Genomic DNA, 27,757 nt, shown 5'->3' with positions numbered 1-27,757 from the left:
CTGACCTGGCCAAGTCACCTCGACTCCCCTTAGTTCTCTCTTCTGTAAAATGGGCGGGAGTGCCAGCTCCGCTTACCTGGCGAGCTCACTTCCAGGGAGGTGGCGAGGCTGAGCCAGGGCATCTCGCCATGAATGTGTGGTCCGGGTGCGGTGACTCACGCCTGTAATCCCAGCACTTTGGGAGGCCGAGGCGGGCAGATCACGAGGTCAAGAGATCAAGACCATCCTGGCCAACATGGTAAAACCCCATCTTTACTAAAAAAAAAAAAAAAAAAAATTAGCCGGGTGTGGTGGCACAAGGCTATAATCCCAGCTAGTCAGGAGGCTGTAGCTTTTCTGAAGACACTGATGGTATACTTACGATGGAATATGATTCAGCTTGAACCCGGAAGGCGGAGGTTGCAGTCACCCGAGATTGCGCCACTGCACTCCAGCCTGGGCAACAGAGTGAGACTCCGTCTCAAAAAAGAAAAAAAAATGTGTGGATCCGGCTGAAAGCTGAACGTCTGTGGTGCTGCGTGAGCCCCGGTTTTGGAGGATGCCCGGCTCACCTGCAAACAAGGGGGTCATTTTCTCTGCCTCAGAGCCATGGAACTTATAGCCAGATAAACGCCCTGACTTTGAGACAAATAGGACAAATAGCTCCTATTCTGAGAACATTGTTTTCAGTGTCGCTCTACAGAAAAGGGAAATATCAACCTCGTACTTTCACGGGTGTCTGGAATCAATACTTTGTCTCTCACTTCCATTGTCATCTTCCCTGAACAAAACATAGACCTTCACAGAGGAAGGGAGAAAGTGCCTTGAATTGCCATGGCCTCCGGAACCACAGGAGATGGGGAGAAGCTGGCCCTGGCGACCTGCGCCTCAGAAGACCGAGATCTGTGTTATTTTTCCAAAGAGAAATCCACGCCCCTCTCATCTAAATGAAACAAAACCTGTGCTCTAATAAGATGTGCCGGAATACGCCGGGCTTCCAGCGCGCTGCGGTCCTGTAGGTCTTGGAGCTGATGACTCCTGCTCTGGCAGGGGCCCTGGGACCTGCTGCTGGGAGGCAGGGTCTGGGGGCCGAGGGGCCTTGGGGACGCCCCTCTTGGCTTCTTCCGGCCTCACCTCTCTGCATCCCCGCTGCCTCCCACGTCCATCTCTCATGTTCAGAGCTCGGATGCCGGGTGGGTGTGAAGAGGGGATTCTGTGGGGAGGCTTCTTTCTGACGGGACACGGGACAGCCGCAAGACTTGCCCCAAATCTCAGCAGATCAGCCGCGGTCACACGAGTCACAGACCAGGCCAGATGTGGGGGGAGAAACCACTCTTAAGGTCTTAGGGTCAGTTCCTAGAAGAAGTTAGATAATACCAGTGAAAGAAAAATATGCATTTCTAAAGTGGACTGCTGGTACTTGCTTTTGGGGAGAAAAAATGTTTATTATGTTTCTAGAAATAGCTTTTCTGAGGACACGGTGACGGTATACTCATGAGGGAATATGATTCAGCCTTAAAACAAAAGGGAATGCTGATGTGGGCCGCAGCTTAGGTTGCCTCAGGGACACTCTACAGGGAGTAAACCAGTTGCAGAGGCCCCGTGCCACGTGACTCCACTGACGGGAGGTTCCCACAGGAGTCACATTCATTGAGACAAAAAGCAGATGGTGCCGGGGCCTGGCGGGGGTTGGGGGTCGGGAGGAGTTGGCGTTTCATGAGGGCAGAATTTCATTTTGGAGGATGGAGTTCTGAAGATGGACAGTGGTGACGGTTACATAGTATGTGAATGTATTGATACATTATGAACTCTACACGTAAAAATGGCTAAAATGGTAAGTTTTATGTTATGTGTATTTTACCATAATCTTTTTAAGTGAACAAGAAGTACCAGCAGCAGAGGGAGACAGGGAGAGCCATGGGATGGGGAGGAGGACCCGAGGGGCTGTTGCCGGGGCGCGGGGAGCACCCGCCGGGGCACGGCTCTTCCTGGTGCATCTCCAGGGTGGAGCAGGCACGTGGGCTCCCACCCGTCAGCGAGGCACCCAGTGGGCTGGGGTGTGGCCTGGCCTCCTCTGCAGGAGGCTGGGTGCAGCCGAAGCCTGGGGCCGGTAGGTGGGGCCCTTGGGAGTCAGCGAGGACCCCCACACGTGTCCAGCATCGGGGAAATGCGCTGCCCCGATGGGCACTGATGCCACCTCTTCTCCCTCAGGTGTTGGGCAGTTCAGCGACGACATCCAGCAGATGACTGGGCAGCGGCCCAGCCTGTACTGGCGGCTGTGCTGGAAGCTGGTCAGCCCCTGCTTTCTCCTGGTAAGGGACCTCGGGCCACCTGCCCTTCCTCCGTCTGCCCACTGCCCCCACTCTGGCACCTGCCCCGAGGTCCAGCGCCCGCATGTGGGTTGTCGCTTGAGCAAATTGAGTGCACAGGAGGCTGGGGGCAGGGCCTGGGGTGGGCCCCTAAAGGCTGCTTTGAGACTGAGGTCACTGTGGCTGGAGTCAGGGGCCTCAAGACTCGGCCCAGAAGGACAGGCTGATCCCTGAACTCATCTATAGTCTCCTGAAGGTGGCTTCCACCCTCCCCTCTAGACCCACCGAAAAAACCTCACATGGTCTTGGACCCCTGTCACGGTCCGTTGTGAGTCCTGCACTTGGGCCGCGCCTCTGTGTTGGGAGGGGAAGCTGGAGGTGAGTCGGGCTGTCTACTCACCTATGCCTGTGAGGATCAAGGTCGAAGTTAGAGCTTCCGGGGCAGTGGGGACAAAGGACGCCGAGTGCTGGATGAGAGCAGCAGGGGCCTCGGCCCTGTCCCGTTGCTCACGCAAGCCTCCCTCTGGCTCAGCAGCATCAGTGTCCAGTAGGCACTTGCTTCTGTCATCCGCCACCGAGTCAGGGCCCGCCGGGCAAGGCCGTCGGACGCTGGTGTTTGTAAATAGAGTTTTGTTGGAAGGTGGCCGCACACTTTCATTAGGGATTGCCTGCAGTGCTTCCCCCGCTGAACCACAGAGGCCTGGAGGCTCGCAAAGCAAAGCTGTGCTGCCTGGTCTGGGCAGGCAACCTAAGAGCTGTCCAAGTCTAAGCAGAGTGTCCCGTGAGCTGCTCACATAGAGAAGCACCTCCCGAGTCCAGCAGGCACGAGGTGGGGACTGGAACAGGGCAGGGGACTCAAGCCGCACCCTCTCATGGACCAAGGGCTGGTCCCGGAGTCAGCAGGGCCCGCGTGCATGGAGACCCCTCGTCACCTGCACACAGCAGGTGGGACAGCCCCGTAGTTGCCAGCAGAGGGGTTCCGGGGTACAGGAAAGAGATGAGAGACAGGCCCTATCCCGGAGGAGCTCAACATAGTGTGAGAGAACCTGCCCAGCATCTTGTAGAAATTCCACCGTGTCTGAGCTCCAGGCCGCGTGGTGTGACTGCACGTAAGTGTTCCAAGTCCAGTTAGCTGCGCTTGTGAAGGCTCCCGTTGAAGGTTCCTGGATTCACGGGGCGGGCTTTTAATAGCACACAGACTACATGGCTGTTCAGAGGGGAAAGTGAGGAAGCCCTCCTGGAAAGTCAGCCTCCTGCCCACCTCCCACTCTCCCCCGCCATTAGTTGAAACTGAGCTGTTTTGCATGAGGACGTCGGCTCCCCTTGAGGGGGTGTCTCCTCTTAACACCCAGAGCGCTGACCTCGATCTTAGGAGATAAAATGTTCTACTGATCTTAGACTAAATCTTCGAACTTCATACAGAAACACACTTCGTAGACTTCTAGATAAAACTACAAACTATACGAAACAGGACTTCATTTTGCCAAGTTGAGAGAAACATGACAATTTCATTGCTCTATGTCATTTTGTATTTAATATGACAGCGCAATTCCTATGAAGTTCTGATTTCAGCAGAAAAATAACGTCTGTGTTATCATCTGTTTCTTCAGGCTGCGGCATAGTCCCCTGCCCTCTGGCGTGTGCTAACCTCTGGTCGTAAGGGGTGTACACGCCCCAGACTTGTTCAGATGACTCTGTGGCAGGTGACGCCACGGCACTGCTAAAGGGAAATTATGCCGGAGCAAAGGCAACTTACATGGGCAGACTGTGGCCTGGGGAGGCATAGTTCTTTCTAAGAAAGGTGGTATCTAGCAAGAAGTTGAACAATACCAGAAAGCACATTACAGCAATACCTCCATGTCAGATAGGCAAGCCCGACATGTCCAGGGACGCACGCCTGGCTCTTTAAAGCATGCTCAGGGCTCTCTGTGCAGCCAAGGCAGCCGCCCCTGATCCCAGATGCTGCAGGCCACTGGCTTTGCTCGCCAAAGTGCTGCTCACCCTGGCTCTGGTCACATGACAGACACAACCCCGGCCCCCATCCCAGTCCTCCGGCAGCCGGCTCCAAACCTACAAGTGGCCCGAAGTAGCGCGTGAAGAAGATGCTGAGACTGGCATGAGACACGCGTCCAACATGCTTTTCAGGTGGAAGGCTTGGATGTTTTAACTTTTCTGAAATTGAGGAAAAGTGGACAATTGGGAAAAAATTGCATTTTAAGCTACATCATAAACCATATCTATCAGAGCTTCCCTTGTGTCCTTGGGAAGGACCCAGGTACACAGAACACATATGTAGGTGTGCAGTACACATGTGGGTGCACAGAACACACTCAGGTGTGAGGTGCATATGTGGGCACATGGAGGACCTTTTTAGCTGGTGGTGCATGTTTGTGGAGTGGATGAACAAATGCATGAGCTGCCTCAGGAGAAGCCTCCGGAGAGTGGGAAGCTTCCCCTCCAAGTGGCATCCACCCCACCCTCTGTTACCTTTGTGGTGGTGGTTCTGAGACAGGTCTGTGACTTTATCAGATTTGCTTCTAGAATGAGTAGAGATACGGAGCTCAGATGGCCCTAGGGTGGTCCCGCATGGGTCACAGTTGTGTCTGCAGGCCATGGATGATCATAGATTCAGTGTACTGGGTGGTGGTCAGTTTTGTTTTTGTTGTGATTTCAAGCAAGGAATAGAACAAGGTGGGATACAGCAGGAAGGGATGGGATGGGATGAGATGGGATGGGATAGAGCCGGATGTGATGTAATAGAACAGGATGGGATGGAATAGAACATGATGGGATGGGATGGGAGGGGAGGGGTGGAGAGGGGATGGAACAGGATGGGATGGGAGGGGAGGGGAGGGGACAGAACAGGATGGGAGGGGAAGGGAGGAGAGGGGATGGAACAGGATGGGATGGGAGGGGAGGGGAGGGGACAGAACAGGATGGGAGGGGAGGGGAGGGGAGGAGACAGAACAGGATGGGAGGGGAGGGGAGGAGAGGTGATGGAACAGGATGGGATGGGAGGGGAGGGGAGGGGAGAGAACAGGATGGGAGGGGAAGGGAGGAGAGGGGATGGAACAGGATGGGATGAGAGGGGAGGGGAGGGGAGGGGACAGAACAGGATGGGAGGGGAGGGGAGGGGAGGAGACAGAACAGGATGGGAGGGGAGGGGAGGAGAGGTGATGGAACAGGATGGGATGGGAGGGGAGGGGAGGGGAGAGAACAGGATGGGAGGGGAAGGGAGGAGAGGGGATGGAACAGGATGGGATGGGAGGGGAGGGGAGGGGAGGGGACAGGATGGGAGGGGAAGGGAGGAGAGGGGATGGAACAGGATGGGATGGGAGGGGAGGGGAGGGGAGGGGACAGAACAGGATGGGAGGGGAGGGGAGGGGAGGAGACAGAACAGGATGGGAGGGGAGGGGAGGAGAGGTGATGGAACAGGATGGGATGGGAGGGGAGGGGAGGGGAGAGAACAGGATGGGAGGGGAAGGGAGGAGAGGGGATGGAACAGGATGGGATGGGAGGGGAGGGGAGGGGACAGAACAGGATGGGAGGGGAGGGGAGGGGAGGAGACAGAACAGGATGGGAGGGGAGGGGAGGAGAGGTGATGGAACAGGATGGGATGGGAGGGGAGGGGAGGGGAGAGAACAGGATAGGACAGGACAGGCTAGATCATGCTTCAGGAGGACATGGCTTGCCCGGGGTGCCCAGCTGCCATGTCTGCAGGCCTGGCCGGGGTCTGCACGTGCACAGCTGTGGGGGCTGAGAGACGCTCTGCCATGAAGTGCCTGCCCCCTCCCTGCTTTGTCCTGGCACCGCCTGCTGAGAGCTTCCTGACCTCCGTATCTGCTGGTTTCAGTTCGTGGTCGTGGTCAGCATCGTGACCTTCAGACCCCCCCACTACGGAGCCTACATCTTCCCCGACTGGGCCAACGCGCTGGGCTGGGTCATCGCCACATCCTCCATGGCCATGGTGCCCATCTATGCGGCCTACAAGTTCTGCAGCCTGCGTGGGTCCTTTCGAGAGGTGGGTATTTGGACGGGGCGCCTTCACCCGAGTGTGAGGCCACCAGAAAGGCTCCGTGGGTGTCCATGGCCCCAGTCCTCACCTGCCTGGGTCATCTGTGACCAAGAAGAGGAGACTGGAGGTGGCCACCACAACACTGTGTGTGTGTGTGCGTGTGTGTGTGTCCACCTGCACGCCCGGGCCCATGGGTGTGCGTCCATATGTGTATTCATGTGTGTGTCTTTATGTATGTCCACATGTCTGTGTGTGTCTATGTGTGCATGTGTCTGTGTGTGCATGTGCCTGTGTGTACATCCACTGTATCTCTGTGTATGTGCTGTCTCCGTGTGCACGTGTGTGTGGGCCTGGGTCTGTGCTCACATTCGTGTCCAAGTGTTTGTGTGTACTGAGTGCATGCACACCTACACACTATGGCATGTGGTGTGGTGGACACAGAAGCCATCTGAGGGCGGTAGAATCAGGGGTGATCTAGGTCCCCCCAGGGCCGAGCCCAACTTTGGCTGAACAGGGGCAGCCGGAGCCCCAGGCAGTGGAGGAAGCTTCGCGGAGTCACTGACATGCATCTCCTTTCCTCTGCTTGGTTTTGCCGCCTTTGTGTAGAAGAAAGGCAGGTGGACCAGTCACAGGGCCCCGTTTAACACCCTGGCTCTGTGGTTCCAGGAAGAGACAAGGACACTCCCTCCTTGGAAGAGGGTCGCCCTCACCTGAGATCCCACCACTGGGAACTCCCGGAAGCTGCTTCCTCAAATCCCAGCCTTTCTCAGAAAGAAGTCGCTTGGCCCTGGGCAGCAAAACCCCAGAGCAGCACCAGCTGTGTTCAAGGATTCCACCTTAGGGCCACACGGTGTCCCCTGGGCTCAGACATGTGGCAGATGCTGTCAGGCTGGCACTGAGCCAGTCTCTCCAGCAGCCTGGCCAGGCCAGGGCCCAGTGCAGGCAAAGCACAGTGTGTGGCTGGGGGCTTCTGTGGAGTGGGAGGAGCTCTGGGGCTGCCATGGCCCCAGGAAAGCTGATGGCACCCTGCTGTGGACAGTCCCTCTCAGACCCCCATGGGCTGACCTGCCAGGACCCAGCACAGGGGAAGAGCAGGCAGCCGGGCAGTCTCTGCAGGGAGAGAGCTCCTCTGGGAGGCTGGATGGACTTGGGAGGCGGGGCCCAGGTCAGCGCAGAGCTGGAGGATGCCTACAACCTGGCGGACCTGAACAGCCAGTGCCCTTACCCCTTGCACGGCCAAACTCTGAACGTAAGCCAAGTAAAACCTCAGCAGCTGAGCCAGGTACAAGTGGAATTGTGGTGATGACGTGGGGTGGGGCCACACACAAGGGTCCCTGCAAGAGGTCACCTGGCCTCAGAGATCCAGATACAGGCATCCAGGCCGGAGAGGGTGAGCTCCTGAAGATGCTGCCTGCTCTGGGAGGACTTGGTGCCGTCCAGGCCCCAGGAGCTGCCGCAGCAGGCAGTGGAAGGAAGGCACGTTCAGCGTTCACTCTCCCAGGAGCTGCAGGTGACAAAAAGCAAGTGCTCCTGGAACATGTCAGCTGCAGGTGGCCCCGAGGCAGCCCACCTGGGTGTGGGCGCTTTCTTACTCAGAGCCCAGCACACGTGGTAGCTTAGACTCAAGAGCCATCTCCAAGACCACGTTTTATTTTCAAGCGAGTGCTCAAATGCTGACGTTCTGCTCTGCGCTAGACTTTAAGGGGACCGTCAGGATGTTGGCTTCGGGCCTGACTGGCTGTCTGGTCGGCATGGGCACTGGCAGTGTAAGTCAGTGGTGGGCGCTGGTGATATGGACGCCAGCGGGTGGGCATTGGCAGGTGAGGAGAGCTGGTGGTGAGGGTGCTGGTAGGTGAGGGTCCTGGCAGTGTGAGTCAGTGGTGGGTGCTGGCAGTGGGTACTGGTCTGCACTGACCCCTGCACTCTCTTTCTCTTTCAGAAACTGGCCTACGCCATCGCGCCCGAGAAGGACCGTGAGCTGGTGGACAGAGGGGAGGTGCGCCAGTTCACGGTGAGGTCGAGGTCCCTGCTGGGCCTCTCTCGGGGGAATTCAGAATGATCCCAAGCTCAGTGTTCTTAGCCCCCAGAGGGCTCTGAGGCTGGTGTAGACAGGGCTGGTGTAGATGGTGCTCATTTACTCAGCCAGCATGTGCTCTATGAGGACAGGCAGCCAGCGGCAGCAGGTGACAGTGAAAACGTGTGCCCGGGACGGGGGGCGCATGACGCAGGGGCCCTGGGAGGTGCAGCTGCACAGACGCCTGAGGAAAGCATGGTCCCTGCAAAGACCTGGGCATGTCCCAGACCACGGGAGCAGTGCCCTGTGGGGCCAGCTGAGCCAGGTTAAGGACCAGCAAGGGACCACCCCCCCCCCACCTCACGGGGGCACAAGGGACAGTGCCAGGAGGGGAGGCCTGGGCCTGGCCATGGGAAGCCACAGGGAGCCCTGGAGGGGCTGGGAGAGGCCTGGGAGCCTGGGGCTGGCTTCGAGTGAGAGGATGGTCACGCCAGGTGTTTCCTGCACCCTGGGAGCCATCCAGCTGTGTGCGAACATGTTCATGACATGCCGTGGAGCAGGTGCATTCCCGGGGGCACACAGTAAACACTTGACGTGTTTTTACTCCCACAACCTTAAGAGGCAGCCCAGCACTCTCTCTACACCAGGGTCCCTGAGACCCAGAGAGGCCCTGGAATGTGCCCAAGATCACAGAGCTGGCCAGCAGGAGAGGAGCCTGGGCTGTGCCCTGGGCCTGTGGCACTGTCCTCCTCCACCCCAGAGTGGCCTCAGCCCCGACCTGATTCCAGACACTAATGTCAGCCTAATGCCGACAGCAGAGTCCAATGCACAGCAAAAGGGAGAGAAGGCCCTAGTGTGGAGGGCACCACGGCCCCACCTCGGACCTGCCTCTTCCCTCTGGCCACCTCTCTGTGGCTGGTTCTCGTAAACAGTCCTCCCAGCAGGGGTCTCATGAGCTCATGCCTGAGGAGCCCAGCATGGACCTGCACATGGGGCAGGAGCAAGGATGCAGGCAGAGGGAAGGGCTCTGTGTGCCTGGGAGGTGGGTGGTGACGTCAGGCAGAACAAGACGCTGAGCAGGGAACAGGCCGGGAGGCAGTGGGGAGAAGCCGCCTCTGAGCACACAGCTGCACAGCTTGTTCCTCCTACCTGCAAGTCAGGTTCTGGTGTGGGCTCTGCCTCCCTCCGTTGGCACCCTTTCCTCTGTCCTCCCAGTGACTTGCCTGCTCCAAACACGGGAGGAGCGTCCAGGCCTCCCATCCTATCCGTCCAGAGGATGCCAGCCCCTCCCCATTGGGCCTCCGGTCCTGCTCCACCAGAGCCTCTCTCCTCTGAGAGTCCTATACCTGGGGGTCCTACACTTTGTACAGGATCTTGCTAGTCTTCTCAAATATCCAACTTTGACTTCGTGTGAGATTCTTGCTGTGCTTCCTGTCACATTAATCTCAGCTCCTGTATTTATCATTTCTTCCTCTCTTTTTCTTGGATCTACTCTGTTGTAGTTTTGCTAACTTTTTAATTTGGACTTTAGGTTATTAATTTGCATCCTTTGTTCTTTTCTAATGTAAGCACTCAAGGCTATGAATTTCCCTCAAAATACTCCATGTGCTGCATTCCACATTTTTTTCATAGTATTTTTCTTTATCTTTTAGTTCTAAGTATATTTTAATTTCCATTGTGACTTTGTCAACTCATAACTTGCTTAAAAGTCTGTTTTTAAATTGCCAAATATATGGGGATGTTTTACTCATCTTTTTGTTTTTAATTTCCAAATTAATTTCATTGTTCTCAAACACATATGATACCTATTATTTAAAATGTATTGAGACTTCTTTAGGGCCTTGTACCTGATCAACTTTGATAAACGTTGCACATCTTTTAGACGAATGTGCTATTCTCTAATTGTCAATACACAGTTCTGCTTCTGTCCATTTGAGTAGGCTTATATATCGTGTTACCCACATTGTCTACACTTTGTCAACTTTAGGGGTGCTTGACCATGAATAATTGAGAGATGCCTGTGGCATATTCTTCCTCAATAGTATATTTGTTTGCTGTTCCCCTCAGTTCTATCAGGTTTTGCTCTCTGTAGTCTGAGGCTATTTTCTGAGGTTGATCCATGTCCAGAATGATCATCTCTTCCTGGTGACATGAACCCATCTTCACTCCCTAATGATGCTTTTGGTCTTAAAGTCTGACTTGTCTGGGACAAATATAGTTGCACCAAGGTGTCTTTTGAGTTTGCCTGAAATATCTTTTGCAATCTGTTAACTTTCAACTTTGCAGTAACCTTAAGATTTAAGTGTCTTTTGCAAACCCAGCATACACCTAGAATTTTTTACGCTGACAGTTGGACAGGTTAATCCATTTACATTTGTTGTGATTATTGATATATTTGAACTTGATTCTACTATCTTTCTATTCCATTTGTCCCATTTTTAGTGTTTTTCTCCTTTATTGCCTTTTTATAGATTGATTTTTCTTGGTTCACTCATTTTTATTATTCCGTTTATTTCTCTCTACTTGCTTAGAACTTACATACTTTATTCTTTTTTTTTTTTTTTTTTTTTTTTTTTTTTTTGAGGTGGAGTCTTGTTCTGTCACCCAGGCTGGAGTGCAGTGGCATGATCTCTGCTCACTGCAACCTCCACCTCCCAGGTTCAAGCAATTGTCCTGCCTCAGCCTCTCCAGTGGCTGGGATTACAGGTGCCCAGCACCACACCTGGATAATTTTTGTGTTTTTAGTAGAGACAGGGTTTGACCATGTTGGCCAGGCTGGTCTCAAACTCCTGATCTCAAGTGATCTGCCCACCTCTGCCTCCCAGAGTGCTGGGATTACAGCTGTAAGCCACTGTGCCCGGACTTATTCTATTCCTTTAATAGCTACTCTTGAGGTTGTACCATACATATTTCACTTAAACTCTACAGAGAAACCATATTTTAACCCCATCCCATTATAAGGACTTAAATCTTCCTCCTACTGATGAACATGCTATGATTGTTCAAATCTATTTCTCTCTTTTTAACCCACAAATTAGACACTGTCATTGTTCTCGTTCCTGTTATTATTTTGTACGGACTCATCATGTTCCTTGGACTAATGTGCATGCTTGGTGTTTGTTGGTTCCCATACTTTTGTTATAGACTTCTTTTCTTCTAGGACCATTTTCTTCCTTTTCAAAAAGCATCCTTCAGACATTCCTTTGAGGAGGTCTCTTGCTAACCTCCCTCACTATTGGTGTGTGGGAACATCTTTATGCTGCTCTCATTCACGAAAGCACCGTTGTGGGCTCAGGGCTCTAGGCTGACAGGGACTATCTCTGCGTTTTGGAGGCAGCAGTGTTCCGTGGCTGTGCTGAGACGTGTGGCCTGTGAGCCTGCTCTGTGGTGGGCTCTGTCCTCACCCCTGCACTTGGCCGAGTTTCTTCTGCTTTCGGTGTCTCGGGTTCACTGCGGAGTGTCGGGACCTGGGTTTATTTTTTGTTTGTTTGTTTGTTTGTTTGTTTTGAGACGGAGTCTCGCTCTGTAGCCCAGGCTGGAGTGCAGTGGCGCAATCTCGGCTCACTGCAAGCTCTCCGCCTCCCGGGTTCGCGCCATTCTCCTGCCTCAGCCTCCCGAGTAGCTGAGACTGCAGGCACCCACCACTGTTAATTTGGTTTCTTTTTATTTTTCCTCTCTGGATATGTTTTGTGGCCAGATCTGTGGATTCACAAATCTTGTCATTCTGTGAATTTTGCAGCCACACACTGAAAGATTGCCTTCTGCCTTTCTGTGTTTTCCATTATGAGGCTCTGGTGTGTCCACTTTGCCCCAGGTCCTCCAGGTCTCTTACCTCACTTAGATTTTGTTTTCATTTGAATCTTAGGTGCACAGTTGAGTAACGCATCTTATCATTAATCCACATGTGGCCATTTTTAAATTATTAATTTGTCACCGTAACAAACAGACCCTTGTGAGCCCACAGCAGGAAAACTAGACACTGTGGAAACTGCCTGCCCCTCACCCATTCTGTATCTGCGTCTAGCTTGATCTTTCCCTTGCCCTTCTTACAATTTCATTTGTTGCATCTCTAGATATTTCTAGCTTCCTAAAAAGTGTATTATTTGGCTTCAGCATTTGGTGTAGCCCTAACCAACCCCTACTGAAGCAAGACCTTATGCACACCCCATGCAAATCCCCGAGAATCATGACATTCTCCTGGCTGGGGGAACAGGCACCGTGCCCAGCCCTGTGTGGGCATCGGAGGTGGTTCCCTGTGGTCCTGTCGGTGGATCTCTCCCCAGCCTCCTCATTCACAGCGGGATGTGCTCGTCTGAACCCTCAGCAGGGGTCCTGGGCCATTGTCCCGGGTCTTCTCTCTGTGTGGCCACCTCCTCTCTGGCGCTCTGGCCTGCAAACTGCAGCCACCTCCGTTTCCCTCACTCTCCTTTCCAGCCTCTCAGCTCAGGGAGTCCACCAGGCTGCACCCTCCCTGTGCTGCAATCTAGAAACTCCCTCGAGGCAGTGAGCAGGGTGGCAGGGGGGCCTCCTTGTTGGCTTCCCTCAGGGACCACTGACCCTTACGGTCTGGTGTCCATGGTCCGGAAGGTCATCGGCACGTGTTTTGTTTATTTGGGGCTTGTTTCGGACAGTAGGGTAAATTCGGTCCCTATTATTCCATCTAGGTCAGAAATGTCTGTGTCCATAGCTACGTTTCACCTACCGTGACTGGTCCCTGACCGTCCGTCACGTGAACAAACCACAGCTCAGCCATGGACGCTCCGCCTTCCACTGCCCTGCCCCTGGTCTGCAGCCCAGCCATTCTCTTTTCTACTTCATCTCTGGAAGCTGCGTGTGCTCTGCTGTTTCTTGTGAAATTCTCATCACTGTGATGTGCATGTGTCACTTTTCTGAGAGTCCCCTATGTGGCCATCCTGTAATCTGTTGCAACAGATCTGGTCCTTTGGGGTCAAATTGAGGTCTGGTTTCTGGGGACTCACTTAGAGTGGGCTGCTGTCTTCTGTTTCTAGTCTTTATTTTACATTTATGGCTTGATCTTAATCTGTGGGAATCTGGGAGCCCCCAAGCACACCTCCCTCCAGAGGGGACCTTCTGCTTCTGTCAGTGGGCAGGACAGAGAACTGCTTCACCCTGGGGGGAACAGGACTCACAGCTGAAGTCCCAAGCATGGCTTCTTCATCGCTGGCCTGAAGTGGGGCTGCCACCCAGAGTCTCTGCTCTAGGGCTCTGGCCGCTGGGCCACCCGTGGCTGTGGGTCCTGGCCGGGCTCCCTGACCCCAGCTTCCTTCACTGAGCCCTGAGCTGCACCTGGATGCTGCCTGTGCCGGCATCAGCTGTGGCTGCTCCAGGCCCCCGGTAGACCCCTGGCCTGCAGTGTGATCCCACCCTGGCTGAGGAGGTCCCTGCAGGCTCTCGGTGGAGTGGCCGGAGGAGCCTGTGGTGTGGCCAGTGGTAGCTTCAGTGGCTTTCCATGGCCGGCGTGGTTTTGTCAGAAGCAAGCCCCGCATGCCCCTGTTTGGAAATGTTTATGAAGCACACTTCTTGCCATTTAGTGCTGTCGAGGGGCTTTGACGCTCACAAACAGGCTGAACTAACAGCTGCATAATAGCAGGCGATGACATTTGCTGGTAGTGTAAATAGCTGCTCTTGTCTATCTCATCAGTCCCTGAGCAGTCAGTACACGCTGCACTTGCGCCCGTGCGGGTCGCAGAGAGCAAGATGGAGCTGCAGAGGTAGCGTGTCACTCAGATGGAGCATCTGAGGCCCCCAGGAAGGTGGAGGGACGTGGGGGGGAGGTGACATCAACACGTCACACCCAAGTCACTGGGGTACAATCTGGAACCAGCCCTGGACTGAGGGTGCCCAACATCTCTCAGACTCAGCAGCTGATCAATATGCCCCAGAGGCCACCATGGCCACCACGGCAACCACAGTCTCACGGCTTTTTAAAAAATCAAGTAATAATTGATTTATAGAAGTTTGAGTGAGGCATCGGATCCCTGGCACCTGTCAAGGGTGTGTTGGTCCAGGCCCCCAGTGAGCCTCCCCATCTCCCAGGGCACATGGCCAGGAGGCTGCAAACTGTCTGCTTACTGCCTTCAGCTGCTCTTAGCCACCTTCAGCTGCTCTTAAATGGGGCATCGCCCCAGGGTTTCTGACTAAACCTGTTTTCTTTCCAGCTCCGCCACTGGCTCAAGGTGTAGAGGGAGCAGAGACGAAGACCCCAGGAAGTCATCCCGCAATGGGAGAGACACGAACAAACCAAGGAAATCTAAGTTTCGAGAGAAAGGAGGGCAACTTCTACTCCTCAACCTCTACTGAAAACACAAACAACAAAGCAGAAGCCTCCTCTCTTTTGACTGTTTACACCTTTCCGTGCCGGGAGCGCACCTCGCCGTGTCTTGTGTTGCTGTAATAACGACGTAGATCTGTGCAGTGAGGTCCACCCCGTTCTTGTCCCTGCAGGGCAGAAAAACGTCTAACTTCATGCTGTCTGTGTGAGGCTCCCTCCCTCCCTGCTCCCGGCTCCCGGCTCCGAGGCTGCCCCAAGGGCACTGTGTTCTCAGGCGGGGATCACGATCCTTGTAGACGCACCTGCTGAGAATCCCCGTGCTCACAGTAGCTTCCTAGACCATTTACTTTGCCCATATTAAAAAGCCAAGTGTCCCGCTTGGTTTAGCTGTGCAGAAGGTGAAATGGAGGAAACCACAAATTCATGCAAAGTCCTTTCCCGATGCGTGGCTCCCAGCAGAGGCCGTAAATTGAGCGTTCAGTTGACACATTGCACACGCAGTCTGTTCAGAGGCATTGGAGGATGGGGGTCCTGGTATGTCTCACCAGGAAATTCTGTTTATGTTCTTGTAGCAGAGAGAAATAAAACTCCTTGAAACCAGCTCAGGCTACTGCCACTCAGGCAGCCTGTGGGTCCTTGCGGTGTAGGGAACGGCCTGACAGGAGCGTGTACTACCCCAGGACGCATGCAGGGCCCCCATGCAGGCAGCCTGCAGACCACACTCCGCCTGGCCTTGAGCCGTGACCTCCAGGAAGGGACCCCACTGGAATTTTATTTCTCTCAGGTGCGTGCCACATCAATAACAACAGTTTTTATGTTTGCGAATGGCTTTTTAAAATCATATTTACCTGTAAATCAAAACAAATTCAAGAATGCAGTATCCGCGAGCCTGCTTGCTGATATTGCAGTTTTTGTTTACAAGAATAATTAGCAATACTGAGTGAAGGATGTTGGCCAAAAGCTGCTTTCCATGGCACACTGCCCTCTGCCACTGACAGGAAAGTGGATGCCATAGTTTGAATTCATGCCTCAAGTCGGTGGGCCTGCCTACGTGCTGCCCGAGGGCAGGGGCCGTGCAGGGCCAGTCATGGCTGTCCCCTGCAAGTGGACGTGGGCTCCAGGGACTGGAGTGTAATGCTCGGTGGGAGCCGTCAGCCTGTGAACTGCCAGGCAGCTGCAGTTAGCACAGAGGATGGCTTCCCCATTGCCTTCTGGGGAGGGACACAGAGGACGGCTTCCCCATCGCCTTCTGGCCGCTGCAGTCAGCACAGAGAGCGGCTTCCCCATTGCCTTCTGGGGAGGGACACAGAGGACAGCTTCCCCATCGCCTTCTGGCTGCTGCAGTCAGCACAGAGAGCGGCTTCCCCATCGCCTTCTGGGGAGGGGCTCCGTGTAGCAACCCAGGTGTTGTCCGTGTCTGTTGACCTCTCTCTAGTCAGCATCGTGTGGGTCCCTAAGCACAATAAAAGACATCCACAATGGAAAAACTGCCTCAGCCTCCTTGTCTCGTTTCCGCTGGGCCCCATCCATTTACACAGGCCCAGCTCACCTGCTCACACCCCGAGGTCAGCTTCTGCCCCACCCCAGCCCACCCACAGCAAAGCTTCCTCAACTGATGCCTCTTGGCCCATCTCTCCTTCCGGCCTCCCCTAAAGCCTAGACGTTAGGGATAACACATCCACTACGCTCCCACGCAGGTGTGCTGGGTGTGACCTGTCCCCCCTCCCCAGGCTCCCACGCAGGTGTGCTGGGTGTGACCTGTCCCCCTCCCCAGGCTCCCACGCAGGTGTGCTGGGTGTGATCTGTTTCCCCTTCCCTGGGCTCCCACACAGTGTTGGGTGCAGTGGTGACCCTCACCCAGGTCTGCACTCCTGCAGGGTCCCCTGTGGCAGGTTGTGGCACCTTCTTTATGTCGTGCCCACTTGCTCAGGCTGGACCTCCGTGCCATCCTGCACTGCTCTCCCCCAGCCCCTCACCTGCCTGTCAGCATTCTTGTGGGCTCCCCCCGTGTCCAGACTCCAACCACACTGCCTGACCACTGCCGCTGCCCAACCCAAGAGCCTCTTCCAAGCCCCATCCCAGATCTTAGTGGCTCCTGGCCCTCAGTCCAAGCGTCTTTCGTCGCTCTGTGGCCTAAAGGATTCTTCTAGATACCAACAGATCAGGCCACAGCCCAAGGAAACCCCAGGGTTATCCTGGTGCTTGGAGTAAATGCCAATGCCCTCAGCATGACCTGTGATAGGATGGCAGCCACCCCTTCCAGGCAGTGACCTGTGATAAGACAAGCGTCACTCCTGCCAGCCCCACCTGCAGCCCTGCCCCGAACTGCCTGAGGGCACACCCCACACCGAGGGCTTTGTGCCTGGCAGCCCTGCCCCGAACTGCCTGAGGGCACACCCCACACCGAGGGCTTTGTGCCTGGCAGCCCTGCCCAGAACTGCCTGAGGGCACACCCCACACCGAGGGCTTTGTGCCTGGCAGCCCTGCCCAGAACTGCCTGAGGGCACACCCCACACCGAGGGCTTTGTGCCTGGCAGCCCTGCCCCGAACTGCCTGAGGGCACACCCCACACCGAGGGCTTTGTGCCTGGCAGCCCTGCCCAGAACTGCCTGAGGGCACACCCCACACCGAGGGCTTTGTGCCTGGCAGCACGTGGGGACACTGCTACTGCTGCATCGTAGCACGTGGCTGCGCGTGGACAGGAAGGACGCTCGCACCTTTCAGCTGGGTAAGTGAACTCTGTGGCAGGAAAAGTGCTGGGCTGCCTACAAGGGCTGAACCTGCCTGCAGCCTTACTAGTGCCCCCCACCCTCCCCATTGTCACATAGGATGCCCCTTACCCTCGGGGGTGGCTACACCCCCGCCTGCTACAGGTGCCGCCCTAACAGCTCACACCTGGAGCCCCCAGGTGTGATCCCTGCTGACCACTCATGTCTGGGGTCCAGGAGATACTGTGTGGGTGGCCATAAGTCACTATGTGGGCTGAGACTTGAAGGACTCCGACAGCCTCATGGGCGACTGTATTAAGCCCCAGCAATTGGAGAGGGGGGCTCCGGGGCTGGGTGGGTCTCCTCTGCCGGGTGGGTCTCCTCTGCCTGTGGTCCCAGCCGCTCGGCAGCAGGGGCCGGCCCAGATGGCCGTTGGTCACAGAGACAGCTGGGCTTTGCTGAGTGCGTCATGGTCCAGCCTAGGCCCATGCCACTGAAGCCTTTCTCAGAGGTGTGGGGTCTGCAGGGACCGGTCACATGTGAGCCCAGGATCAGGGCATTGGGGGAAGAACCAGCTGAGGACATTCCCCAGCCCCAAAACAAAGGCACAGCAGTCCCCGAGCAGGGAGGAGTGAGGAGCCGCATGTGGGATCCCGCCTCTCTGGCGTGTGAGCTGTGGATGGCATCTGGTAACAGCCCCATGCCCGCTGGCCGCTGGCGAGCTTGCAGGCTCTGCAGGCAACCGGAACAGCATACTGCAGGTGCACGCGGGGTCCTCGTGCCGAGTGATTTACTCAGGGAGTGCCTGAGGGAGCAGGTGAGGGAGGGGCACTTACACCCTGAATGTAGAAGGAACTCCACAAGTCCATAGGGAAGAGGCAAACACCCCATCAGAAAAGTGGACAGAAACCTTGAATGACTGCCAGCAAGGGAAAGTGCCCAAGTGGCCAACAAACCTATGAAAAGAGGCCCAACCTCACCAGCTGTCATGGAAATGCAGTCAGCCACCACGTAATGCGGCAGCACACCCATCACCGCAGCTGGGCTTTGGAAAGTCTGAGCCCCTGTGTGGCTGCGTGTGGACAGGAAGGACACTCGCAGCTTTCAGGTGGGTGAGTGAACTCCATGGCAGGAAAACGACAAGGGCTGAACCTGCCTGCAGCCTTACTGCTGCCCCCCACCCTCCCCATTGTCACATAGGATACCCCTTACCCTCGGGGGTGGCCACGACCCCCGCTGCAGGTGCCGCCCTAACAGCTCACACCTGGAGCCCCCAGGGCCTGCCTTGGGCAGCTGGGCCCTCGTCCAGGGGCCCCTGGGATTGAAGCCTGTGCCAGGGTGGCCCAGGGCCAGACCCTGACCACCTTGAGGTCAAAGCCCCCATCCTGAACTGCAGTCCGATGTATGTCCAGAGTCCCCGTTAGGACCACTGGACCCCACCTGAAACCATGTCTGCTCCGGCCTCTCCCTTCCCTTGGCCTGTTTCCCGCTCTCTCCTGGTTTTCTCCTGCGAGTCCCAGTGAGTCAGGAGCACAACAATCTCCACTCAAGAGTCTGCAGGATTCCAGCCTAAGGGAGACAATCACAAGCCCCACAGTTCTCTCTGTGTGCCTGACAGAGACACATGGAGCGGCGTGTGCAGTGGCCATAAAAGCCGAGACTGGGAGCAGCAGAAAGGCCAGCACTGAGTGGGCGCTCATGGCAGGAAGGGCCCGTGAGCTGTGGCACCGGCTGGTGGGGCGGTGGGAAAGGTCGAATTGTATCCCCTGAGAAGGCTGAAGTCCTGACTCCTTATGTGAAAATAAGGTTGTTGCAGATGCGATTAGATAAGACGAGGTCATACCTGAGTAGGGTGGGCCCTAAATCCAATATGACAGGGACTCTATAAGAGGAGAGGAGAGACACTGAGACCCTAAATCCAACACAACTGGTGTCCTGGGAAGGGGAGAAGAGACACAGTGAAACAGAGACCAGGACAGGACCTCTGTGTGACTACGGAGGCAGACATCAAGAGATGCACCTGCAAACCAAGACTCACAGAGGGCTGCCAGCTGTCACCAGGGGCTGGAGACACACACATGGAACAGATGCTGCCCCAGAACCTCCAGCAGGAACCAACCCTGGCAACACTGTGATTTCAAACTTCTGGCCTCCAGAGCTGTGAGACTAGAAACTTCTGTTGTTTCAAGTGCCCAGTTTGTGGTGGGCATCCCCAGGGCATTAGAGAAAGCAGGTCCATCTTGCCTGGGCCTTTGGGTACCTGAGACATTCCCGGCCCTTGGGATGCCTTCCCAGGCTTCACTCTCCTTCCCATCCTGTACTTCCTCTTGTTCCCTCATCTGGAACTACCTTCTTTCTGTTCTCACCATGAATTTTCCAACCTTAACCCACTAGCTCCTATGCCATGTCAGCTTCCCATAGACATCACCGCTGAAAGTCTGTTCCCACTCCAGCTTCTGGGTTCTGGCCCTTGGTCAGTGTTCCTTGAAACCCCCATTCTCCCCAGGTCTTCCCTAGCAGGTGTCCTATTGAAGGCAGATGGCCCATTGTCTCTTGTCCCAGCAGGAACTGAGTTAGTCTCACTCGCTTCTGCCAGTGTTTTGAACAGGCCTGGTACATGGAAGGCAGTGGCATTTAATATATGTTTACAGATGGATGAATGAATGGGTGGGTGAAGGGGCGGGTGGATGGATAGATGGGTGGATAGATAAGGGATGAATGGATAGATGGAAGGCTGGATGGATGGACAGAAGAAGGGAGGGATGGATGAAAGGAGAGAGAGAAAAGGGTGAGAGAGAGAGAAAGGGATAAATAGATTGATGAATGCACAGGTGGGTTAATGGATGAGTGCTGGATGGTTGGATGAATAAATGGATGAGTGGATAGTTGGATAGATGGATGAGTAAATGAATGGATGTATTGATGGACAAAAGAAAGAAGAAAGTGAGATAGGGAGGGAGGGTGAGAGGGAAAGGGGGTGTGTAGATGGCTGGGTGGATGGATGGTTGATTACGGTTGGGTGGATGGATAAATGGATAGTTGGATGGATGGGCAGGCAGATGATGGCTGGATGAATAGATGCATGGATGGGTGGATAGATGAATGGGTAGGTGAGTGGATGGGTTGATGATGGATGGATGGATAGACGGGTGGGTGGGTATGTGATGGATGGATGAATGAATAGGTGGTGTGTGGGTGGATGGGTTGATGTGGGGAGTGAGTAGGTTATGGATGGATGGATGGATGGACAAGTGGATTTGTGGATGGATGGATGGATGGATGGATGGATGGATGGATGGGTAGATGGGTGAATGGATGTGTGGGTAGGTTATGGACGGTTGGAGGGATGGATAGATAGATGGATGAACGGATGAATGGATGGATAGATGGATGCATGGATGGATGGATGCTTGGGTGGATGGACAGATGGATGTGTGGATGGATGGATGCATGGAAGCATGGGTGGATGGATAGATGGATGCATGGGTGGATGGATGGAGGAATGGATGAGTGGATGGGTAGGTGGAGGGATAGATAGTTGTGCAGATGGATGGGTGGAAGGTCCTGGATGACATGTACAAGTCTGCCATTCTGGTCCAATCTCAAATTCCCCTACAGGGCTGACTGTGTGGATGCTGTATTTAGTACTTGCTCTCCAAGGAGGGTTGGGCTGTTTAATACAAATGAAATGTTAATTTCAAAATGTCTGAAGAAGTCTTTTCTTCTGACACTGTTTGTGCAGAACCCAAGCTCCCTGGGAGGGATGAGCCCGCAGAGCCCGCTTTGGTGCTGGACGGGAGGCTCACCCCTCCGCACCCTGCCCTTTACCATCGGATTTGTGCTGTTCGTCAAGTGACCTTCAGACGCATGGCCAGGGTTTTGAAGCCTGAAAAAACTATACGATTTTTCCTTTGAGAGAAGCATTTTAATAAAGGTTTGGCAACAGCGAAATCCGTGGCTGAAAGGGTAAACGGATTCCTCTATGTTTGGCTTTTTTTGGTTTTCACTCCACAATCCCCCTTTAATCTCTGTAGATTCATTTGACTGGCCCAAAGGTCACAGCCTCTACCTGTTTCCTGAAGTCTGACAACAGAAAAAAAGCCACCTTTTTTGAAACACAATTCATCAGCAAATCCTACATTCCCTGGCGCCTCGCCTGCTCTCCTTCTCCTGAGGATGCACCAGATCACAAACACAGCTGGCCCTGGCGCCCCAGCCAGGACCCATGCATGATTCAGCAGGACAGAGCCAAGGATACTCATGCCCTACTGACAGATGGGTGTCCCACAAACCAACTGCCACTGTGCCGGTGCCTGACTTGGGGAGCTGGGGGAAAGCAGAAATGGAACCGACAGTCACACCCTGGCCTCCTCCTCCCCTCACCCCAGCCTGTCACTTAAGTGAACCAGGACCATGGGGAGCTAGGTGTGGCCTTTCAGCTGCTCTCTGCAGCCAAGAGTGAGAACCGCGGCACCAGCCATGACCCACAGCTGTCAGCATCCCCACAGAGGACGGGAACCTCCGAGAACCACCCTCCTGGCAGAGAGGGCCAAGGGCGGTTCTGTGAGACCTGTGTCTCAGATGTGTGTGGGAGAGAGGCAGGCAGACATTCAGACAGGGAGAGGAGGAGAGAGACAGAAAGAGACTCAGCAAAGCAGAGAGAACTTAGATCAGGGTCAAAGACTTTGGACGGCCCTCCCCTAGTCAGGGTGGTCGGCCATCCCGGTCCGCCCCGGACTGAGGGGTTTCCTGGATTCAGGATTTCTGGGACCAGTGGTCGCCCCTGTCCTTAGTACTGGCCAGCCCTGCTCTGCTGAGTTGGGGAGAGCAGCCCCAGGCAAGGAGGTCTGAGGAAGGGGTATGGAGCGCGAGATGGGGGTGGCAGAGGGGAGATCACAGGAGAGCAGGTGGGGCAGGCTCAGACCAGCTCCCCATGTGTCGGGGTGCAGGAGGGGCAGCAGTGGCCGTGCACAGCGGGAGGGCGGTGTTTGGGGTGGACTGAAGGTGCCGAGCTCCAGCCCCGCTGTGTGGGACGCACTCAGCCTTAAAGGTGCTGCACCTGCACTTCCGCAGCAAGGAGCGAGCGTCACAGAAGCCAGTGCAGCCGGCCAGGGAGGACAGGGCAGAAAGCCACGAGGACAGGACCCGCGGGCAGCTGGCGGAGCCAGGCCAGACCAGACGCTGCCGGCTTTGAAGAGCGGCTCAGCCGCGGCCACGCGCGCCCGGCGTCAACGGGGCGTCTGACGTTTTCCTTTGTTTTCTTTTGTTTGAGAAGCCGGAAGTTTAGACTTTTACATTTGGGTAAAACGCTCCAGTGTTTGGGTGTCGGTGGCTGCGTCGCTGCGTCAGTCAGTCACTCGGTGGCAACAGCAGCAGCAGGGGCGCCCACCTGGCTGAGCAGAGAGACACGGTACTCATGGCGGGTGTGGGGGGCACAAGGCGCTCACAGAGGCCCCAGAGAACCGGCTCAGAGGCCAGCAGGGCACAAGGGGGAGTCGGCCGGGTGAGCAGCTCTGCGCCCCACCGGCCCCCACACCGACCACAGCAGAGGAGACCGGCGGCCTCACTCCCCGCGCCGGCCCCAGGGCCCCGCCCGTGCAGGTGCAGTAGGGCCCGGGGCACAGGCGCGGGGGAGCCGGCAGGGATGGCTGCGCCCAGCCAACGGCAGCAGGACCACGAACACCCCAGTGCACCCCGTTCCATGAGGGCAGCTTCATGTGAGCCAGACACGGCCCTGTCCAAGGGATCCTACCGTCCCGGCCCAGGCCACGCCCCAAGGAACGCCCCGTGGGTGGTGCTGAGCGGCACAGTCCCCAGGCCCCGTGGCCGGCCCTGCATTCACTCTCTCGTGCCTTCCCTGGGGGAAACGCCCAGCCTGGCAGCACAGAACCTTTAGTTACACAGGCCTGAGTTTGAGGTCCGGGGAATGGGAAAGTGAAACGTGGTAGCTGAACCTGCGTCTCCCATGTTCACACTATGTCCAGCAGTGAAAGTCCATCGAGCCTCCGACCCAAGCAACAGGCATTCTTCTACCCTTCCCCTGGCTGGCCTCCCTTCCCACCTCACATCGCTTACATGAATAAAGCGCGTCCCTCATGCCACTAGAAGAGCCCAGCCTGGGCCACAGCCCCCTCTTGGTGGTCCTGGAGAGGCCTCCTCTCCAAGGACACCAGCCCACCATGGTCCTCTGAGGACGCAGGGCCAGACACCAAGCGGGCAGGTGGCATGGAAAGAAAATATCGCAAGCTCTATTTGCCTAAAAATATCGCTCTTCTAAGGTGAATGCAGAAGAATTTTCCTGTATATGACTGACCTTCACAAATCCAGCCAGCATTAGCCCATCAAGCACTGAACACATTTATCTAGAATTTAAACAATTTTACTTATTCTGCAAGCTGAGATCCTCTTTACTTAAAACTGTTTGTCATATAGATGAAGGGACCCGTCAGACAGAACATTTTATTTGATTAAAAATTGGATGGCATACATATTTACACAGTATTAGTGGGACAGAAATGACCGTTTTGAAGTATGCCCTCAGCCATGGCTGCCGGCCATGGGCTCCAGCCGGCCACGCCTTGCAGGTCCCCATCGTTAAGCTCATCCTGGTTCAGAATCAAAGGTTAATATTTAAGTGGCTTTTCAATATGTGTATTCAAAGATAGTATTATGACCTGTAAGCTACAGAAACATTCTCATATCCTTTAAGCCTTGTTCACACAGAGAAACTGTATCTAAAATTCTAAAAAGTTCTATTAATCACAATGGTAATTTTTAAAGCTTAGAAAGAAGAGGAAAAGACATCACCTGTAGGTCTGTTACCCAGAAACGGCCAACACCCCACCGGTGCCCTGAGTTCATCCCGTGCCCATGCCGAGGCCTGGTTTGCTCCGGGTCCTGTCGCCAGGACACTGGACACTGCAGCTGGGCAGCTGCAGACCCTCCCTGTACTTTCTCCACCCAGGGTAGGGCATCGGGGTTGTGGAGGGAGCAGGCAGATGGGAGAGGGCAAGGGCGAGACTCGGGGCTGGGGCCCTGGGTTAGAATCTCTGGCTCCCTCACTTTTTGGCAAGGGTCCAGGCACCTGTGCCTCAGTTTACTCATCTGTGCAGAGAGCAGTCATCTTGCCCAGCACAGAAGGTTGTTGAAAGGATTGGACAAGTTAAATGATGGAAATGGCTCAGATGTTTATGCACCAGTGCCACAGATGTCCCAGATCCATGTAACTATCAGTCTAATGCTACCGTTACCACTCTTAAAAGTATTTTAGATAATGAAATAAAACAGACTCTCCAGATTCTGACATGATGTAAAAAGGCATCCATGGGGATCGCTGACCTGAGGTTTCTGGAGATGAGCCTGGCCCTGCCATGACACAGGTGGGGTCATGATGCACAGGACAGCCACCTGCAGCTGCCACCACCTGACAGGATACAGGACAGTCATCCCCACCTGTCACCACCTCGGAGGACAGAGGGGACAGCCACCCCCACCTGTCACCACTTGAGAGGACACAGGACAGCCACCCCCACCTGTCACCACCTGACAGGACACAGAGGGCTTCTGGGAACCACTTGTGTTGTCTGTGTGTCCAAAGGGCGTGAAAGGACAGCCCAGTGACTGTTGCCTGCACAGAAATGATGCCCTTGAGACCGGAGGCCCAGGACACCTGCCCCTGATGGGCTCAGCGCTGATGGGCTCAGCACTGATGGGCTCAGCGCTGGGCTTGAGAGCAGGAGTGTGTCCTGCTTCTGCATGTGTGTTCTGAGCAGAGTCCCTCTCCTGCGTGGCTGCCAGGACACTCAAAGCCACTGCTGAGCTCAGGTTCAGTGATGGAGTGGAGCTGTCATTTCCTCCTGTGTGGTAGCCGTACTCCCAAGGCCCCCCACCTCCTGTTGGTGACACCCTTGTTTGGTGTCCCGGCGATAACCATCTTCTAACCCACAGAACACAGCAAAGTGGAGTGGAGGAATGTGATTGCGTTACACAGGATTGCAATGCCCATTTCTTTGGAACCTGGCCCTCCCCTGTGGCTTTGAGGAAGCACATGGCTGGGCTGGGGAGCCCCAGGTGACAGGAACAGCAGGTGGCCTCTGGAAGCTCACGCAGCCTCTGACCAGCAAGGAAGTGAAGTCCCGAGTCCACAGCCGCAGGGCCCGGGATCCTGCCAATATCCCGAGGAGCAGAACCCAGGTGGACCCTGGCCCACGGGAGCCTTGAGTGAGACGGTAGCGGTCTGACGTCCGCGCTGCACTGGTGAGGCCTGAGCAGGGGACCCCGGAAACCCAGAGGGAGATGTGGACTGTGTTCAGCCGTTTGGCTCATGGCTGGCATTGCCATACGCGGGAGGCACTCGCTTCTCTGCCATTTTTATTTTATATTTTCTTGTTAGCAGCCCTGGGAGGGGCCTGGCACAAAGTATGCCTCAAACACTGTGGAGAGAATGAAGGAGGGTGAGCAGGGGGTGGGGGGGGGGCGGTGCTCAGAAACCCCTGGGGAAATGAGGTGTGGTATGTAAAAGCAAACATTTATTATTTGTAATAAAAACATTCACTGTTTTCTGTGTGTGTTTATTTGTTTGTTTTGAGACAGAGTCTCACCCCATCGCCCAGGATACAGTGCAATGTCGCCATCTTGGCTCACTACAACCTCCTGGGATCAAGCGATTCTCCTGCCTCAGCCTCCCGAGTAGCTGGGATTATAGGCGCCCGCCACCACACCCAGCTAATTTTTGTATTTTTATTTGTTTTTGTTTTTTGTTTTTGAGATGGAGTCTCACTCTGTTGCCCAAGCTGGAGTGCAGTGGCGCCATCTCGGCTTACCGCAACCTCCACCTCCCAGGTTCAAGCAATTCTTCTGCCTCAGCCTCCCGAGTAGCTTTGTATTTTTAATAGAGACAGGGTTTCACCATGTTGGCCAGGCTGGTCTCAAACTCCTGACCTCAAGTGATCTGCCCGCCTCAGCCTCCCAAAGTGCTGGGATTACAGGTGAGCCACTGCGCCCAGACAAGACTCACTATGACATGGAACTTCTTCCATTTTTTTTCGCGTTTTGGGCTCTGAAATACTTACTGGTAGTGCATGATCACCGCAGTGCCTTCCCTAAACGGGGAGCTGTGCCCACGACACAGGTCCCCCAACACACCAGTGTGCCCCCACCCCTCCAGCCTCAACAGGCTTTCCCAGGCCTCTGCACGACCAGGGTGCTGGAGGTACATCCTGGGAAGTCCTTACCCAAGGACTGAGGTGTGAACACATGAAAACACAGCCTCCCTGCCTTGCACGGGCAGCTCAGAGCCATAACTCGTCCCCCAGAGCGCCTCTCGGCCCGTCGCCACCCACGGGGCACTTCCGAGAGCAGAGCCTGCTCTGCCACCTCCCTCCGAGGCCTCCCTGCTACTGTCAGAGACCACCACCCTCCCAGGCCTCCCTGCTACTGTCAGAGACCACCACCCTCCCAGGCCTCCCTGCTACTCTCAGAGACCACCACCCTCCCAGGCCTCCCTGCTACTCTCAGAGACCGCCTCCCTCCGAGGCCTCCCTTTTACTCTCAGAGACCGCTTCCCTCATTAGCTCTGCGGAAGCAAGCCCTCTTCCCGGGACCACGGTGGCTGCAGTATGGGGAAGTGGGTGCCGCACTGGCTTTTTCTGGAACCACACAATCAAGAGGGTTTGGCTACCGAAATGCCTAGAAAGCTTCAGGACCAGGCGCTCTCCTGAAAAGCTATTTGGTCAAGTGAGTGGTTTAGGTGGGCATGCGTGTATATGTGGGCGTGTGTGGGTGTGTGTCCATGAAAGTGGCCATGTCTGTGTGCGTGTGTGCATGTAAGAGTGCCTGAGTGGGTGGGTGTTGACCATGTGCATACATGGGTGTGTGTAGGTATGTACGGTGTGTGCACATGTGGGTATGGGCATGCATGTGTATGGGTGTGTGCACAGGTGTGTGGGTGTGCGTGTGGGGGTGTGCATGCATGTATGTGTGTGCACAGGTGAGTGTGCGTGTGCAGGTATGCATGGGTGTGAGGTGTGCACGTGTGTGGGGGTATGTGCCTGTGTGTGGATGTGCATGGGTGTGTGCCAGCATGCATGGGTGTGGGGTGTGCACAGACAGGTGTGTGCATGGGTATGCATGTGTATGGGCACGTGCACGTGTGTGTGCACCTGTGTGTGGGTGTCCATGTAGGGGTGAGCATGTGTGTATGGATGTACGTGTGCACAGGTGGGTGTGCAAGTGTGTGTGGGTGTGGGGTGTGCACAGTGCAGGGGTGTGTGGGTGTAGGTGTGCACATGCCTGATGGTGGACAGGAACCTCAGGTTCCTTCCTACTGCTCTTTCTGGCCCCACTAGTGGATCCGGAGTAGAAACCAGCCAGAGAAGCGCACAGGGGAAGCACAGCCATCACTTAGCAAAATCACTTAGTGAAATCTGGGGGAAAATGAGA

General features: G+C 55.2%; 1 protein-coding gene across 2 annotated transcripts in view; it reads left to right on the top strand.

Annotated features, from left to right (window-relative positions):
- SLC6A3 (solute carrier family 6 member 3) overlaps positions 1-16,100 on the top strand; it is a 52,758-nt gene extending 36,658 nt beyond the window's left edge. The window contains exons 9-12 of one of the 2 annotated variants that reach the window (XM_016952899.4): positions 2,191-2,291; positions 6,142-6,309; positions 8,243-8,314; positions 14,497-16,100. In XM_016952899.4, the coding sequence (XP_016808388.1) occupies positions 2,191-2,291; positions 6,142-6,309; positions 8,243-8,314; positions 14,497-14,520 (365 nt within the window). In that variant the 3' untranslated portion in view covers positions 14,521-16,100. The remainder of the gene's footprint in view (positions 1-2,190; positions 2,292-6,141; positions 6,310-8,242; positions 8,315-14,496) is intronic. The other variant, XM_016952898.4, reaches the window with a different exon arrangement.
- The last annotated feature ends 11,657 nt before the right edge of the window (positions 16,101-27,757 follow it).

The sequence above is a fragment of the Pan troglodytes genome, chromosome 4 (assembly GCF_028858775.2).
Source record: "Pan troglodytes isolate AG18354 chromosome 4, NHGRI_mPanTro3-v2.0_pri, whole genome shotgun sequence".
In the NCBI taxonomy this organism is placed as follows: Eukaryota; Metazoa; Chordata; class Mammalia; order Primates; family Hominidae; genus Pan; species Pan troglodytes.
Note: the sequence above shows the minus strand (reverse complement) of the source record. Positions and strands in the feature narration are given on the sequence as shown.